The 19,367-nt window shown below is 37.1% G+C and overlaps 2 protein-coding genes across 5 annotated transcripts in view; one reads left to right on the forward strand and one right to left on the reverse strand.

The window, feature by feature from the left end:
- The window catches only part of LOC308413593 (vomeronasal type-2 receptor 116-like), a gene marked incomplete at both ends in the record, with an annotated part of 711,488 nt that overhangs the window by 457,742 nt on the left and 234,379 nt on the right, over nt 1-19,367 (reverse strand). The gene's annotated exons all lie outside the window — the stretch shown is intronic.
- The window catches only part of LOC308413775 (vomeronasal type-2 receptor 116-like), a gene marked incomplete at both ends in the record, with an annotated part of 53,847 nt that continues 41,851 nt past the window's right edge, over nt 7,372-19,367 (forward strand). For 2 of the 4 annotated variants that reach the window (XM_080908826.1, XM_080908830.1), the window contains 4 exons: nt 7,372-7,568; nt 7,976-8,264; nt 9,934-10,743; nt 11,181-11,408. In XM_080908826.1, coding sequence (XP_080764952.1) covers nt 7,372-7,568; nt 7,976-8,264; nt 9,934-10,743; nt 11,181-11,408 — 1,524 coding nt within the window. The remainder of the gene's footprint in view (nt 7,569-7,975; nt 8,265-9,933; nt 10,744-11,180; nt 11,409-19,367) is intronic. The other 2 variants (XM_080908827.1, XM_080908825.1) reach the window with 2 other exon arrangements.

Below are 19,367 nucleotides of genomic sequence, written 5' to 3' on the forward strand. Positions count from 1 at the left end.
TTTACTGGCATAATAGGACTAAATCCATGACAGAATACTGACTGGTTTATCAGCTTTTAGTCAAGCTATTGGCTCATAGTTTTCAGAGAAAATATTCTTTTCTGCTATCGAATACAAATATATTATATCCAACAATGGACCGAAAATGGAGACCCCTACAGTTGAATTAGAAAACAATTGGTAGAAGGTGACCCTATGGAAAGACCAGCAGTCTCAACCCACCTGCATAACCAAGGCTTATCAGACACTGATCCATCGACCAGGCAGCATGCACCAGCTGATATGAGGCCCCTGACACACATGCAACATAGGACTGCCTGGTCTGGCCTCAGTGAGAGAAGACACACCTAACCCTCTAGAGACTTGAGGCACAAAAGATTGGGAAGGTCTGAGGATTGGAGAGGAAGATACATCTTCTTGGAGTTAGTAGAGGCGGTAAGGGATGAGGTAGGGGATGGGGAAGAGTCAGGCACTAAACCATTAGGGGAATAACAACTGGACTGTAAAATAAAATAGTTAAAGAATAATAAAACAAAATAAGCTTGTACATATTTGAACATGTTATTATATTGTAGTATTTGAAGGGATTGGTAAAAGTACTTATATTTGCACGCCTTCAATTTTTCTCAGTCTGCCCTCAATGTGCAGTTCTGGTTGAGTTCTTGACTCAGAAAATTCTAGAACAATGGACAGGGAGCCAGATGCTTTGGTTATGCTGTTTCCAAAAAACTAAACTTTTCAAAAGAACAATTGAATGTTTGCAGCTGAACTAAATCCTTCACATTTGTCAATAATCCTTTCACAGTGGGGTGCTGAATGGGTCTAAAATGCATCAGCATTTATAAAAAGTGTCACTTCCCTAAGTTAGTCTTTACAGAAATATCATTGTTAAAAGTGACCCTGTAAGGAATACATTCTGTAATAACTTTCACATTCTTCTTGTGGTAAATTTATGGATGATGCTATTTATACAAAAAATACTTTATATTTAAACTGCAGTTCAAGTGAATCCTACACAAATTTAATATAATAAGTGGTCTCCTCTATAATTCCATTTCTATTATATTCCAATCTTTAATTTTATCAATATTTTCTCATATTTTCTTACTTATTGTATGTGTTCCTATATATGTTGTGGTTACACTGTAAGTGGAGGAGCCCTTGAACATCATTAAAGGGTCAAAGATCAACTGGACTGTACTTGTCAGGTGCTGGGAATCCAGGTTCAAGACCTTTGTAAGAATAATGAGGAAGACAAATGGACACTTGTAGCATTAAAAGAAAACTAGTAAAACAGAGACTGTAGACTCTTTTCAAAAACTAGACACCCCATTTCAAAAATCACATAATTTTATATCTTTTATAGAAGAATTTTTGAATAATTTTGACACAAATAATTTTGGCCTCTTCCACACCAAATATAAAACAAACGAAGAATGGCATACAAACAAAATTCTACCTCTAACAACAAAAATAACAGAAAACAGCAATCATTATTCCTTAGTATATCTTAACTACCATGGACTCAATTCCCTAATAAAAAGATATAGATTATCAGACTGAATATTAAACAGGACAATCATCTCAGAAAGAAAGACAGGCACTACCTCAGAGAAAAGTGCCTGTAACAAAAACTTTCCAAGCAAATATTTCCAAGAAACAAGCTAGAGTACCCATCCTAACATCACATAAAGTAGATTTTCAACCTAATGTCACTAAAAAAAGACAAGGAATGACACTTTTTACTGGTTACAGGAAAAAAATCTATCAAGATGAACTCTCAATCCTAAACATCCATACTCCGAATACAAGGGCACCCATATTCATAAAAGAAACCGTGCTAAAGTTCAAACCATATATTACACCACACAATATAAGAGTGGAAGATGACAACACCCCACTCTCATCAATGGACAGCTCATGAAAGTCGAAACTGAACAGAGACAAATTAAAACTAACAGAAATTATGAACCTAGTGGATTTAACAGACTTCTAAAGAATATTTCATACTGAATAAATGAATATATCTTCTCAGGACCTCACTGCATCTTCTCCAAAATGGACCACATAGTCAGTCACAACAAAATAGTTCCATGCTTCCTATCAAATCACCATGTATTAAGACAGGTCGTCTATAACAACAAAAAGCACACATACACATGAAAACTGTACAGTACTGTATTAAGTATAGGTTTTTAAAGGACAAAAATAAAGAAAGAAATCAAAGACTTTTTACAATATAAGGAAAATGAAGACACAACATTCCCATACTAATGGAATACAGTGAAAGCAGTGCTAAAAGGAAAACTCATAGTTCTGAATGCATTCAAAAAGAACCTGCAGAGAGCATACACTAAAAGCTTGACACAACACCTGAAAAATCTAGAACAAAAAGAAGCAAATACACCCAAGAGGAGTAGATAGCAGGAAATAATCAAATTCAGAGCTGAAAATAAGCAAATAGAAATTAAAAACTGTACAAAGAGTAGACAGGGAAAGGAAGCTGGTTCTTTGAGAAAATCAGCAAGATTGATAAACCCTTAGCCAAACTAACAAGAGGGCAAATAGAGAGTATCCAAAATAGCAAAATCACAAATGAAAAAGGATACATGACAACAGAAAGAGAAGAAATTCAAGAATTCATCAGATCCTACTACAAAAACCTATACACAACAAAACTGGAAAATGTAGAGCAAATCAGCAATTTTCTAGAGCAATAACAGGTACCAAAGTTAAATCCAGTTCATATAAACAATCTATACAGTTCCCAAACCTATAAAGAAATAGAAAAAGTCATCACATGCCTCACAACCAAAACATTCCCAGGACCAGATGGGTTTAATGCTGAATTCTATCAGACATTCATAAAAGACCTACTACCAATGCTCTCCAAGGTATTTCGCTATTTCATTCCGTTTGTCTGTGAGATGTGTACAAAAGGCTTCACCACCCAGGCCCACCTGAAAATCCACACGGGGCATAAACCTTACAGCTGCGAGGTGTGCGGGAAGTCATTTATCCGGGCCCCAGACCTCAAGAAGCACGAGAGGGTTCACCGCAACGAAAGGCCGTTTGCCAAGGCCTTGGATCTGAAGAGGCATGAGAACAATATGCACAGTGAAAGGAAGCAGGTCACCCCCAGTGCCATCCAAAGCGAAACGGAACAGTTGCAGGCCGCAGCCATGGCCGCCGAGGCGGAGCAGCAGCTGGAGACAATTGCCTGTAGCTAGTGGTGATGGGTCAGGAACACGTGGCCTGGGAGGTGGATGCTGAGGTTTCGTTGACTAGTCAGTGAACACCTTTGAACGCTTCTGTGGCAATCTACCTACGGCAGTGCACATTCTGGTTAGGTAACTTCTCAGACTTCTCAAGGCAGTTATGTTCCTACATTCTGACCAAACTGTTTGATTTTTATTTTCTATCTTTGTATTTTGTGATGTCTAGGATTCATATTCCCACTAAGCTCCCCTGCCCTTCTTTAAGGTTTTCATTTGAAATCTCCTTTGTCCAGTTTAAAATAAATGGCTTCCGTTTCATTCTTAATCCCTCACCTCTTGCCAAGCTGGTGCGTGCACTGCAAAGAGTCACTGAATAAATTGATTTTTTAATCATCCCAGTATATGTGACTTACGGTCCAAACAGCAGTTTTCATAACTGGGTACAAGGACTTTATATCGATGCAGACAATGTTGGCATGTGCTGACCCAGGACACTGCGGAAGTACAAAACCAAATTTGGATAAATGGAATGGTGTTAGTTTTATATTTGGTTTGTGATTTTTTATTTCTCTATTTATCTATCTATCTATCTATCTATACATATATAAATTATTGTTTTTCACTGTTCCTATGGACAACTAATGGTTGCTTTGCTGAAGTGTTTCTCCATCTGTTGTAATGGCCCCTGTACCCACCCCAGATGCTGCAGGTCACATGTACCTCAGGGTGAGTGAGGCCACCAGGATGCTGGTGGTGTTGAGACTGAGTTCTTTCGTCCAGTGTGGCCATTCTGTGTGTGTGCCTCTCTGTGCAGTGGACCAGTATTGACCAGAGAAGAGTCTGAGACGGGGTTTTCACAGATTTAAAAACCCTAAGGTCTCCTAGGTCTTGAAATCGTGACTGATTTCAGAATTGAAAATCAGTCGGTTTTGTATTTCGGATCAAAATTAGGATAAGGAACAGGAATGTTTCTTCTAGTGTTTTTGTGGTTTATAGATCATCAGGCATGGGGTCTCTGCATCTCTGCAGTGCTCAGTTCCCCATGAAGAAGATGCTCACGCAAATGAATCTGAAGTCCTATAAGTGTGTAAATAGTGTGGGTCTTATGTATTTGGAGAAAAAGCACAGCTGCATTTTTTTCTTTTCTTTTTTCTTTTTTTTTAAACAGTGGATTAAAGTACATTTTATTGGCAACAAATATCAGATCCCTTTAACCAATATTAAAGATCATCAGACCAAATGTTAAATATGTTTTATCACTGGTTGCAGTTTTCAATAGAAGCTAATTGCCTTGTCATAGCCATAAATCAGAATTATGAACTTTGCTTCAGATGGGGTGTACTGAATGCTCTTTTACTGTTTCCTTAGGAATACATTGAAATGCTAACAGAGTTTGAATTATGTTCTGTAAGGAAGTATAGACGATTGTTTTAGGATGTGTACAGTTATAGAAGGTGCCAACTTTAAAACTTTATGTTTGGTTCTTAAGGTTTTCTTTTTAAAAACTGCATTAAAGTAATTTCATTACAAAAAAAAAAAAAAAAAAAAAAGAAAGTAGATGACTCTGATCTACAAGCAGACACTAGGCCCACTTCATAACAAAGAAAGAGCCTCTAAACAGCTCCACAAGGGGGGCATTCTATGGTAACAACCAGCATTAAAGCCTGTTTACCATAAAGTGCTAGTTTTCTTATTGAGAAAAAGGATAGTTCTGCCACATTGGCAAGAGAACTCTGGGTGAGTACTCCTTGAAAATAAAAATGTGTGCAGGACTGGCTTGATTATGGGAGGATTTCTGTAGGTGCATCTTCTCTGACTGATACCAGACCAGGCAGTCCTCTGCTGTATCTTGATGTTTTTGGATTGGTCAGAGCCTGAAGACCCTAATGGAAGAGTTAGGGGAAGGACTGAAGGAGCTGAAGGGGATTGCAGGCCCATAGGAAGAACTCCCCCTTTAAAGCAAAGACCATGCTTGGGAGAGGTGGTAATGATCTGAGGTCAAGGCCTCTGGGGAGTGGTTACCACAGATCCTGGTTGCCCAACTCTTCCCACCACATGGGGCTATGGTTATCAGTCCCAAGACCACTGTAGGGTTTAAGTAATGCCTTTGATATACCCTGTGTTCCCTGGTATAACGATTTAATTAGTATGCCCCTGAGTTTGTCCCGTTGTAGGTCCATTCTGCTGCCTTCCTGGAAGTTTCCCATTTTCGCTCATTTCTTTCCACTTTCCTTAAGTGAGTCATTTACAAAATGCTATTCTCTTAAGAAGCTTACTTGACACAAGCCATAGCTTGCTAAGGACCTCCCCACCCCAGCCTTCACCCTTTCTACATTCTACCTTTCCTGTCTTTCTCATCTACTGGGGACTTCTATTTAGGGCCCTGTCACTGACACATTGCACTGGTATACTTGAGAAGTTATTCTGTGTTGCAAGATATTCATTTTCATTGTAAACCATGAGATTGTGTTATTTACTGAAAAAAAAAAAAACACTACTTTTAGTTGTGCTGTGGCTCAACTTTAGCACATACCTTAAGTCCTGAAGTTTTCTGCTTTAATTTTACAAACAGGAATAAATAAAATAAACCATAGGTTTAGAGTCAGAAGAGGTAACCAGTTGACAGGAAGTGGAAATAGGATTAATAAGAAAAATCCATAAAAAGTGAGGAGTCGGGAAGATGAATAGAGATGCACAGGAATTAGAAGGGAGGGGTACTGGACGGTTGTATTGTTTTCTTTAGTAATGGTATAAGGGTGAGGGGCATTCTTGGTTGTGTGTCTGCTGAGGAGGAAGGTCAGCTGGATGTTTTACTGTGTCTCTGATTAGCAGACTTTCACCCCAGCTTCTGGCTGCTTGATCATCATTCTAAAATAAAACAAAAGAGATTATAAAAAATGAAAAACAATTATGGGAATATCTTTGCTGAGTAAATCTCCCATCTGTGATGGGAGCTCCTTTTTTATATGTAAGTTGTTAAAAACTTAATGTGAGGACTGAACGTAAAGGAGACTTAAAGTTGACAGCTTATAAGAAATAAGAAATCCATTCTCAGTGTCTCCTATTTGAACATTAGACAGAGGTGAATACACGCAGTAATAAAAGAGATCATTCTTAATTATTCTTTTGATAGTATGTGTATTGATTTATCTCTGGGAAGCCATGTTAACTATAGAACAGCTGCATCTTCTCATTCCTCCCTGTCATGTAGCCCTCCTGTGTAACATTACACATATATTTGTATAATTTGAATACTAATTCAAAACTTAGCTTTCCTTACAGAACAGGATACAACTTTGGTATTTGATGTTCAGGAACCTCTGTAATTCTACAATCAAAACTATTGGAAGATAACGAAAAAATTCACTTGGGTTTGTTTCTTGTATGATTTACATTTCACATTACTGAGAGAAAATCTTCAGAGTTCACAGATCTGGACAGGGTCCTCCAGTGAGCTCTTCATGGATTCCTGTTACCAACAGTTTTTGTGCTGAGGAATTTCAAAACCTACATTAATAGAGGTTTTTAAATTCTTCAGCATCCCTCCTTGCCAATGAACCTAAGTATGGGAGAGCAAAGTTTAATAGGAGAGGAGGCATGTAGAAGTAGGTTTATAAGAAATTCTTTAGGGTGATTCCAAACAAGAATCAGTGTGGCTGTCCAGGTCAAATGTGACTATAAACATGAGCCTGCCTCTCTCTGACTTGGACTTTGTAATTCAATTTTTAGATATTCTGATTGTATTATTACTGATTATGTCATGTGAATCATCTGACACAATCCACTGACCTCATTTCTAATCATGTTCACATAATCCCCTTGTTGAAACTTCCCAAGGACCTAATTTGAACAAAAGGGCTTCCTTCCAGGCATTCAAAATCATGAGTGATGTCATGGAGCCTAAAATGGTTTTTTTCCCTAAGTATTTACCTACCCTTCATTATTATGTGGGCTGTGGACACCAGTTGCAGAGCCACAGGGAAGAAAGTGTTTAAATTTCACCAGGGCTCAGGAACAATCTGAAAAACAAACGAATCATGAGTATGCAACAAACATCTCCTTTGCCCAGAGAAATAAAAGCTGGTAGAAATTTGATGCTCTGATATGCATGGCACTTCACGATCCATTCTGCACAGATTTCAGACAGGAAAATATGTTCATTTTGATGGCAGTCTTCTTCCTCCTCAACATTCCCCTTCTCATGGCAAATGTCGTTGATCCCAGTTGCTTCTGGAGAATAAATTTGAATGAGGTCAAGGATAAAGACTTGGGAACAACTTGTGCCTTTATCCTTGGAGCAGTTCAGAAGCCTATGGAGAAAGATCATTTTAACCAGACTCTGAATATCTTGTAAGTGCATTTAAATTATTCCTTGTAAATGAAATTGAATATTTCATGGGTGGTCTGAAGATGAAGTTTAGGCAAATCCTTGAATCTTCCCTCCTGTTGCTAAGTCTGAAGACCAAGAAACAAGCTTAATTCTTTTACAGGTTCAATCCTATCTTCTCTTTTTTATTAATGGAATAAAAGGTTTGCTTTTCTTAGGTGGCCTAAAGCCTAGAAGCTAAGGTATACAGGATATATACATTGATCCTTCACATAAAACCCTCCTCATAACAGTTTATGTTGCACTCTAGACAGTAATGACTTATTGAAATTGGTCACATAATTTTTTCCTGTACAGGTTACTGCATCTACTGAGTAGAAGTGATCATGCCTAGACATCTGTCCACAATAAACACTGTTCTCTTTTACAGAGAAACAACAAAACACCACAAATATACTTTGGCATTAGCCTTTACAGTGGATGAAATCAACAGGAATCCTGACCTTTTACCTAATATGTCTTTGACTATAACATACAATTTGGGCCACTGTGATGGAAATACTATGACAACTCCACCACCTGTATATAAAAGGATAAATATGCGTATTCCTAATTATATATGTTATGAAGAAACTGTGTGTTCATTTCTGCTTACAGGACCTGATTGGTTAACATCCATGTATTTGGGGTTATACCTGAATATCTTCATATCTCCATGTGTGAGTTTTCATAGGCCAGGAATTCGTAAAGTCAGGTCTTTTTGGAGGATTTTGATATCAATTAAGAAAGTCAGTGGATGAGACTGGATTCATGCTTATGTCAATCTATGCAGTTTCATGGTACTTACTGATCAGAGACATGATAGGTCTTTTGCTAGGGGCCACCTCCAGAAGTTGACAGATTCCTGAAAGGAGGGATAGAGGTGGTCATGAAGAATTGAGTCTGGCATGGTGGTAGAAAGAATCCAGCTGTCTTGACAGACTGGTATTCAGAGTATTATTTATACAAATCTCAATAAGCAGAGATGTATTCATGTTGTTCCAAAACATAGAGCATATTAATTCTGTCCCTAGAATGTGTTATCTTGGTCATACATTTAGATTATTATTGGTAAACCATAAAATAACAGAGTTATCACTTACAATCATGGATCACTTACTCTCATGGAGCAGTTAAAATTTAGTTATCAGTGATAAACAATAATGGAACAGAATTATATTTACAAACATTTGCTCAATAACCCAACATTTAAGTTTCTAAAGTATTTTTTGCAATGAAATGGCAGACTATTCTTAAACTGGAAGCTCATGACTTTTCAGTGGCACTGATGGGGTGAAAATCTCCAGTGCAGTCTACGGAGTTAGCCATTTTACTACCAGTGAATGTGTGAGTAACCATTAATGTTCTGAGTGTCAACTGTCCTTACACACGCTGGCAAAAATTTCAGTGACGTACTGGTATAGTTATGTTAAGTCATTTTCTTTAATAATTAATGGTTATTTCAAATGTTCATGGAAATTATTGCTATGTTTTATCTTGTTTTTCTTTTGTCTCCTCATCATAAGATTCAAGAGTGGACCTTTATAAGTGAACTTTCTAAGAGAGAAGGGTTTGGTGGTTCTGATAGCTTGTTCTTTCATATTTTTACACAATTATTTTTCCTTCATTATAAAACACTTCATATGAAGGAAATAACCCCATCCAATCTAACTTTTTTTCTCTGTATTTTCCTCAAGAGTTACAAATTATGAGTTATACATAATTTGCCCCAAAATACCTGGGTAATTAGTAGGATGATTTTACATCTGTTCTGCTGTTAACACTTTAGGCTGGCAAAATTGTTTACAATTTTATATTTACTTTATTCTGTTTTTCTCTTTTCTGAGTGTGTACAAGGCAGATAATCCCACAGTATTTCGGAACCTTATTCTAAAAAGGAGTCTCTGGCATCTTTATGTGGATCGAAACCTGTAGTATACATAATTAGAATATTTTTCTTAAAATCTAAAGCAGTAGTATTCATAAAAAAATCCTGTTAAATATCAGAAGTATTTCTGAATTAAGTCATAAAAAATGCCTTTGAAAAAAATGGTCAAATATCCTCAAGTTGTAAATATATTAAAATCCGTCCAAACATGAAAAACAGAGATATCGAGACAGAAGCTGAAAGACAGAATGGCAGTTATTGTAACATGCAAATACGTTTTGTTTCACGTTTGTTAAACTGCCATGCTTGCAGTTCCCATTAGAAGTGTATGTGTCAGGCTTCCTCATTTACTCATTTGAATCAGAGATGAGAGGACAAGTCACAGGTAATCACTGTTTGCAGGTAAATATGATCACAGGTTTTTATGTGCACCGCACCTCATGCTGCTCTCTGTGTTGTAGCTCCTTCAGCTGACCTATGGACCTTTCCATTCCATCTTCAGTGATAATGAACAATTTCCCTATCTCTATCAGATGGCCCCAAGGCACACATCTCTAGCATTGACAATGGTCTCCTTCTTACTTTACTTCAACTGGAACTGGGTCGGCCTTGTCATCACCTATGATGATCAAGGCAATCAGTTTCTCTCAGAGATGATAAAAGAGAGTGAAGATAAGGGAATTTGCTTTGCCTTTGTGAACATAGTAAACTATGTTATGTCAGCTTATTACAAAACTGAACTGTACCATAAACAGATTGTGATGTCATCTACTAATGTTATTATTATTCATGGGGACGCTGTGAGTATTATTGAATTGAGCTTCAGAATGTGGGAATCTCCTCTTATACAGAGAATATGGGTCACCACAAAACAATTTAATTTCCCTACCAGTAAGAGAGACTTAACTCATGGCACATTCTATGGGACTCTTACTTTTCTGCCCCACCATGGTGAGATTTCTAGCTTTAAAAATTTTGTACAGAAATTGTACCATCCCAAAAACAAAGATTTGTATCTAGTAATGCCAGATTGGAAGTACTTTACCAATGAATCCTCAGCATCTGACTGTAAAATACTAGAGGACTATACATCCAATGTCTCACTGGAATGGCTAAAGGAACAGAAGTTTAACATGGTCTTTAGTGATGGTAGTCATAACATATACAATGCTGTGTATGCCATGGCCCATGCACTCCATGAGATGAATCTGCAACAGGTTGATAATCAGGCAACAGACATTGGGAATGGAGTCAGTTCTCCATGCTTGAAGGTAGAGTTTCTTCTGTTGGATGTTTGTTGGTGTTTTCAACTGCATAGTCATTTAGAGATTCTCAGATGGTTACATATATGTCTCAACATTTATGTATATTTTTGTGTAAAAAATTGTATAGCTGTATTATATGTGTGACTCAGAAAACATATGAGTGGTTCTGTGTGTTTGTCAGTGTGTGTGTGTGTGTGTGTGTGTGTGTGTGTGTGTGTGTGTTGCATATCTGTGTTTGGTTCTGCATTTATGTTTTTTTCCTGTTTGTTTGGCAGTCTCTCTGAGTGGACTGAAATTCTTGGAATATTATCATTTCATTTCATTTGCTTATTTTATGATTTTTCTTTCATTCTTTAAATGACGTTGCCATTTCTAAGTCATCATAATCCATTGTGTGCCTTGAAGGAACCTAAGTACAGTGTAGAATGATCCTTGTCTTACAGGTAAATTCCTTTCTGAGAAAGGTCAACTTTATTAATCCTCAAGGGGACAGAGTGATTATGAAACATAGAGAAATTCTGCAGGAAGATTATGACATTTTTCACATTTGGAATTTCTCACAACATGTTGCATTTAAGGTGAAGATAGGACAATTCAGCCCATATTTTCCACATGGTCAACTTTTTCATTTATCTGAAGGAATGACTGAGTTGGCAACAGGACGTAGAAGGGTGAGTGTGTGCTAACTTTTTGATTCAAAATACACAGCAGTAAACATATTGAAATGAAATATATTGTCACATCAGGAACCAATTCCTACGCTCCTGTATTAGGTGTCTCTTTCTTGGGTCATACTTTTACTAATTCTTTGAAGACTTCATACATGCATAAAATATACCTTTGTCATATCAAAACCTTTTTCCAAAATTTATCATTTACAAAATTGTTTTTTGCCATCATTTGATGTTCTTTCCTTTAAACTAAACAATATTCTCTTCCTTATTACACAGTAATCTCCTCCATTACCACACACCTCTGGAACAGATGTTGATACGGGTGAGGTAAATTTTACAGCTATGAAATACTAAGAGTCCCGATTGCTAACTACTGTTATTATACACAAAATGTCATACCATAGAATATAAGGACACTTACAAAATTCATGAATGAACACAATTACAGAAACTGATAGTCACAGAAAATCAGTTTTACATAAACTTGAAGAACTCCTTCACACTTATCAGTGAGGTAAACAAAAGGTCAAACAAAGGAACACACAGACAACACTAGAACTCCAAAGAAATGACTATTAAAATACATCAAAATCGGCAATAACAACAACCAGACAAAGGTGGCAAATAATTTTCAGTTATAACTAAACACTTTAGTAAGTGTCTCAAAATGAAATCAAAACAAGGCTGATTTATTTTTTAAGACATTTCTTGGTTGCATGCAGAGAATAGAGAGGCTCATTCACATAGAAGAGAAAAACATCTCTTTATAAAAAACTGGAAATAAATATAATGTACAATGACAGGGAATAAGGTAAATTAAAGAAAATTTTCTTTGATAATTATGTAAGATTCATTCCTGACAAAAACATGTACCATAAAAGCAGAACATACAACACAAAGATCAGTCTCTCAGCAAAGAAAGAATTTATTCCAGGAATGCAAATATGGTTCAACATTTGTACATCCATTAAGTATAAAACACCACACAACACAGAATTACATGATTTTCTAAGAATGTTCAGAAATGGCCCCCTTTCGTATCACTTTGAAAGTTGTTTCATTCTTTATGTATGATTTTAAATATTTTTATGTAATATACGGTTATTACATTTCTCACAATGGAATTCTTTGAAAGAAATGATTATTTTATTCTAAAACAAATTGAATTTCAATAGAAAGGTGTTGTATTAAAATTCAACTTACAAATCATCAACTCCATTAAGAATTATTGCAATCTTCCTGTATATGTCGAGGCCTGTTTTGTGACTGATTGTATGTTCAGTTTTAAAGAAGGAACCATGATGTGGTTAGAAGAAGGTGTATTCTTTTGTTTTAGCATAAACATGTATATATGTGTATACTATATACATATTTGTGTGTGTGTGTGTTAAATCCATTTTGTTTATAACTTGTTAGTTTCACTAAATCTCTGTTTAATTTCTGTTTCCATGATTTGTCTATAAATGAAAGTGGGGTGGGGAAGTCTCCCACATTATTGTGTGACCTGAAATGTGTGCTTTGAGATTAAGTAAGATTTCCTATATGAATATAGGTGCCCTTAAATTTGGAGCATAGATGTTCAGAATTGAGAGTTCATCTTGGTGAATTTCTCTTTTATAAGTGTAAAATTTCCGTTCTTACTTTTTTTTTAAACGACTTTATTTTACAAAATAAAGATAAATGTACAGATTTTAAACATTTTTTGCTTAAAATTATACATTTTTGTCAGTACTGTTTTTCAGACATTGAAATAATTTTTACATAAAACCATGTGAATATATTTTTTTAGTCAGTACTTGATTTTTTTCAAGGGCTTGACAGTATGCATTGAAAACCTAATAGTTACAATAAGCGTAAAGTACATGCAAAACAAAACGCAACATGGAAATAGTCAAAGTCTTCTTGTTTTGTAAATATATGTATATTTTTTTGTTTTCTTTATTTCTTGGACTTCATACAGTCTGTGAGTTGTTTCTGGGGGAGTGCAAGCCTCTGGGGTTAGCATCCCACTATCAGTGACTGCATATTATGTTTGTTCTTTTGTGACTGGGTTATCTCACTCAGGATGATATTCTCTAGATGCAGCCAGTCTGTTGGTCTATGTCTTTTATTATGGATTGAATCCATTGATGTTGAGAGATATTAGGGACCAATGATTGTTGTATCCTTTGATATTTATTGCTAGAGGTGGAGTTGTGTTTGTGTGGCTGTCTTCTTTTGTGCTAGTTGATAGAAGACACTCTCTCACCTTTTCTAGGGTGCAGTTTCTCTCCTTGTGTTGGGGTTTTCAATCTGTTACATTTTGTATGCCTGGATTTTTTAAAGATATTGTGTAAATCTGGTTTTGTTATAAAATGTTTTTTTTCTCTTTTGTCTTTTTCATTAGATACTCTATATTTACATTTGAGATGTTATGTCTTTACACAGCTCTGCTTACATCTACCTTCCCCTCCATTTGCCTTCACAAAGGTGCACTCCCTCCTAATCACCCTCTCTACCCCATTGCCTTGGCATACCCCCACATAGGGAAAACATGTCCTCCCTGGAACCAAAGCCTCTTCTCACATTGATGACAGACACTGCTATCTTCAGCTACATACCAAACTGGATCAATAGGTCTCTCAATGTGTGCCCAAAGGTTAGTGATTTACTCCATGGAAGATTTGGACAGTTTGCTTTGTTGATAATGTTGTTCTTCCCATGAGGTTGCAACCTCTTTCAGCTCTTCAGGTCCTTTTTTTAGCAACCTCATTGGGTCCCCGAGTTCAGAGATGGTTAGCTGCAAGCATGCTCAGCTGTATCCATATGACTGTAGCATAGTTCCTTAGGGGCATGTCTTTCTGCTTCCTGACAGTTAGTACTTTTGGGGCTCAGCTACAGTTCTTGTATTTGGTGACTGCATATGTAGTGGATCCTAAGGTGAGTAGGCTTCTGAGTGATCTTTTCTTCAATCCCTGTTCCTCTATTTGACCTTGCATTTCCTCCCATGAGAGTTTTGTTCTGTTTTCCAAGATGGACTGAGGAATTCCCACTTTGGCCTTCCTTCTTTTTGCGCTTCATAATGTCCATGAATTGTTTCTTGGATATTGTGTATTCAGACCTTTCGGTGGCTAGTATCCTCTTATCAGTGAGTGCATACCATGTGTGTTTTGTTGTGATGGGGTTACCTCACTCAGGATGTCAATCTCTAGTTCTATTCATTTGCCTATAAATTTCATCAAGTCATTGTTTCTAATAGCTGACTAGTACTCCATTGTGAAAATGTACCACATTGTCTGTGTCCTTCATCTGTTGATGGATATCTGGGTCTTTTTGGATTCCGGCTCTTATAAATAAGGCTGCTTTAAACATAGTGGAGCATGTGTCCTTGTTATATGTGGGAGAATCTTTGGGGTATATGTCCAGGAGTGCAATAGCTGGGTTTTCAGGTAGCAATATGTCCAATTTTCTCAGGAACCACAGACTAATTTCCAGAGTTGTTGTACAATCTTACAATCACACTAACAGTGGACGAGTATTTCTCTTTCTCCACATTAACCCCAGCATCTGTTGTCAACTAAATGCTTTTATGTTTGCCATTCTAACTGTTGTGAGGTGGAATTTCATCGTTGTTTTGATATTCCTTTTCTGATGACTAGGGATGTTGAGCATTTATATCTTGAGGTGCTTGACAGACATTCTGTATGCCTCAGCTGAAAATTCTTTGCTTAGTTCTGTACCCTATTTTTAATAGGATTATTTGATTCTCTATAATCTAGCTTCCTGAGGTTTTTTTTTTTTTTTTTTTTTGGTCGATATTGGATACTAGCCCTCTATCAGATGTAGAATTTTGTAAGATACTTTCACAATCTGTTGCCTGCCATTTTGATTTCTTAACAATATCCTTAGCCTTACAGAAGCTTGGCAACTTCATGAAGTACTATTTGTCAATTCTTGATCTTAGAGCATAAATCATTGTTATTCTGTTCATTTTTTTTCTGTGCCCATGTTTTCTAAGCTCTTCCTACTTTCTCTTCTAATACTTTCAGTGTACCTGGTTTTATGTGAAGGCCTTTGATGCACTTGGACTTGAGCTTTGTACAAGGAGTTAGGAAACGATTGATTTGCATTCTTCTACATGCTCATTGCCAGCTGAACCAATGCCATTTGTTGAAGAGGCTGTGCTTTTTCCATTGGATGTTTTTACGTCTTTTTTCAAAGATCAAGTGACCATAGGTGCTTTGGTTCATTTCTCTGTCCTCAATTCTGTTTTATTGATCTACCTGCCTATCTCTGTACCAATACAATGAAGTTTTTACCACAATTGCTTTGTACTATGGCTTGAGATCAAGGATGATAACTCCCCCTGAAGTGTTTTTATTCTTGAGAATAAATTTCACTATTCTAGGGTTTTTGTTATTCCAGATGAGCTTGCAAATCGCTCTTTCCAACTCTGTAAAGAATTGAGTTGGAATTTTGATGGGGATTGCATTGAGTCTGTAAATTGCTTTTGGAAAGATAGCCATATTTAAAATGTTGCTTCTGCCAATATATGAGTATGAGAGATATTTCCAACTTCTGAGATCTTTTTCAATTTCCTTCTTCAGAGACATAAAGTTCTTGTCACACAGATACTTCACTTCATTGGTTAGGGTCACCCCAAGTAATTGTATATTCTTTGTGGCTATTGTGAAGGGTGTCAGTTCCCTAATTCCTTTTTTAGACTGTTTGTCCATTGAGTAGAGTAAGGAGGCTAATTTGTTGGAGTTAATTTTTTGGAAGTTGTTTGCTAGTTTCAAAAGTACTCTGGTGAAATTTTTGGGGTCAATTAAGTATACTATGAAATCACCTGCAATTAGTGATGTTTTGATGTCTTCCTTTCCAATGTGAATCACTTTATTTTTCTTGTCTTATTGCATTGCCAAGAACTTCCAGTGCTATGTTGTATAGATAGATTAAGAGTGGGCAGCCTTGATTTCAATAGGCTTGCTTTTCACATCTGGTTGTCTGTAATTTTAGGTGATCTTGTTGTCTTTGACTGGAGCCTGTCTCTCATGTGGATCTAAGGGACCATAGGCTCAGGAAGGAAATTGGTTCTGGGTGATTGTCTCTTTTCGGACAGGTAGTGAGTTCTGACTGCAGTGACTCTATTCTGTCTTCATGAGCTCTGGTTGGAGAGCTCCAGCAAGCTTCTCTGCAGGCTCAGTTTTGTGAAGGCAAGCCCTGAGTCTGATAGCAGTCACTCTCCCCTATCCTTCTTTTCTTCATCTATGTTAATTGAGAGTTTTGCTGGAGATAGTTGCCTGGGCTGGCATTTGTATTATTTTAGGATCTGTATGACATATTCTCAGTATCGTCTAGCTTTCATAGTCTCTGTTGAAGAGTCTAGTGTGATTCTGATAGGTCTGCATTCATGAGTTACTTGTTTCCCTTAATGCTATTCATATTCCTTCTTTGTTTTGTGCATTTGGTGTTCTGACTGTTATGTAAAGGAGAGAATTTGTTTTTGGATAGAATCTATTTGGAGTTCTTTAGGCATCTTTTATGCTTGTGTGCATCTCTTTTTTTAGGTTAGTGAAGTTTTCTTCTGTAACTTTCTTGAAGATATTTACTGTCCATTTAGTTGGGAACATTCACTTTCTTCTATACTTATTATCCTCAGTTTTGATCTTCTATTTGTGTTCTGGATTTCCTGGATGCCTTGGGTTAGAACCTTTTTGCAGCTAGTATTTTCTTTGACTTCTGTATCAATGTTTTCTATGGTATCTTCTGCCCCTGAGATTCTTTCTTCGACCTTTTGTTTTGTTTTGGTGATGCTTTTGTCAATGACTGTTGATATCTTTCCTAGTATTTCTAACTCTAGGACTGTCTCACTTTGTGATTTCTTTATTGTTTATATTTTCATTTTTACATCCTGGATGGTTTTGCTCAATTTCTTCACCTGGATGGTTGTTCTTTTCCCTGTATTCTCTGTGGGTTTGGTGTGTCCTGTATTCCTCTTTGGTTCCTGTATGAATGTGTGTATGTGTTTGTGTGTGTGTGTGTGTGTGTGTGTGTGTGTGTGTGTGTGTGAGTGTGTGTGTGTGTTCTCTTGTTCTCTTCAAGGGCTTCTAAATATTTGCCTGCGTATTTCTGTATTTCTTCGAGGGAGTTATATATGGCCATCTTAAACCCCTCTAAGATCATCATGAGTTGTGATTTTAAATCAGAATCTGGCTTTCCTTGTGTACTGGGGTATCCAGGTCTTGCTGATCCTGGAATAACTGGTTTGTGATGATGCTGTGAGCCTTGATTTCTGTTGCTTAGGCTCTTTGACTTGGCTAACCCCATCTATTCACCTCTGGTGTTAACTGGTGTTGCTGATTCTGACAGTGGCTTGTCCCTTTTGTACTCCTGTGTGTCATCACTACTGGAGGACCAGCTCTCTACTAACAGGTTCTGGGTAAAGAGAGCTATGGCACAGGTTCAGCTCAGTGCACAAACATTAACTAGAGGAGATCTCTCCCAAAATGCTTTTTGATTCCTGTGTTCTGAAGGTTTAAGGCAGGTCCGTCAGAGCAGATTTGGTGGTCTTACCTGAGCTCTGAGGTGTACCAGCACTCCTAGGAAGCTAGCTCTCTCCCAGCCAGATCTGGATACAGAGAGCTGTATTAATGTGTCAGCTCAGGGTGCAACTTGAAACCAGAAGGAACCTGTCCCAGAATGTTCCTTTGTTCCTGTGTCCTGAATGTCTGGGTGCGTTCTTAGGCGAGAAATTTGAGCAGAAGTGGTCTCTCCTGTGTTTTTAGATCCTGAGAGACCAGCTTTATCTTATTTGGGTCTGGGTACAAAGAGCTGTAGCACAGGTTCAGCTCCAGGCGTAGTCAGAAACCAGAAGGATCCTGTCCAGACTCTTCCTCAGGTACTGTGTCCTGAGGTCTCCAGATTTGCCCCTCAGAGAAGAATTGGTGGTCTTCCTTGTTCTCTGAGGTGGGTGGCATTCCTAGAAGACCAGCTTTTCCCAGCATGGTCTGTATACAGAGAACTGTAGCACAGGGTCAGCACTTCCTGTTTTCCAAGCTTGCATGCACCACCCTCAGAGGTCATGGTAGAGACACAGAACCACTTGCACGGGGACATAAAACCACTTGCACTTTGAAGGCTTCAGAGTTCTCACTCTCTTCTATACCTATTATCCTTACTTTTGTTCTCATTTGTCCTGGATTTCCGGGATGTTTTGGGTTAGAAACTTTTTACAAGCCCAATACTAGTTCATTCAGAGTTAAAGAAACAAAACAAGTGATAGAACATCAGGAAGACATGTTGACATGGCAATGTTTCTTTGTAATAACCCAATGACAGTACTATAATACATGCAGAGAATAATATTATCCATTATTGTCAGAGATAAAATTAAGGTAGTTATTTTGGTTGATATTTGTATCCAAGCACTTTAGAGGCAGAGGTCTGACAATCTCAATCTTTTTCGTACCAGTCTGCCATGTATTGGGAATCCAAACCATCCATAAGTTATATAAAGACACTACCTGAAAATACATTAACATCAAGTACAAAAATATGCCCATTTTCCTTACAATGACTTAACACAGTCTTCAAAATATTGCAGAGTTGACACAAACTTATAGAAAATTATAGATTAAAAAAAAAGGAGAACATGTACTCTGATCTTCATTGGGAATATTAATCTACTGATACATCATGATAAAACCCTGTTTCAACCATGTCAAAAATATGGGAAATATTCTTCAAATCATTAATTAATGTTAAAGAACCTTATTTTTATAATAGAACACTACTTACTCGCACTACTGCCCACAGGGAGATCGGCATTCCCATCTCAACTACCAATTAAGAGAATGCTTCAAATTTATGAGGACAGGTAGTGTTGAATGAGAAAGTGTTTCAAAATTAACTCTGTCAGTCAGCAGTAGTTAGTTCCATTTTGAAAATAATTACCCAAAAAATATCATGTTGCAA

Source organism: Micromys minutus, assembly GCF_963924665.1.
Source record: "Micromys minutus genome assembly, chromosome: 32".
Classification (NCBI taxonomy): domain Eukaryota; kingdom Metazoa; phylum Chordata; class Mammalia; order Rodentia; family Muridae; genus Micromys; species Micromys minutus.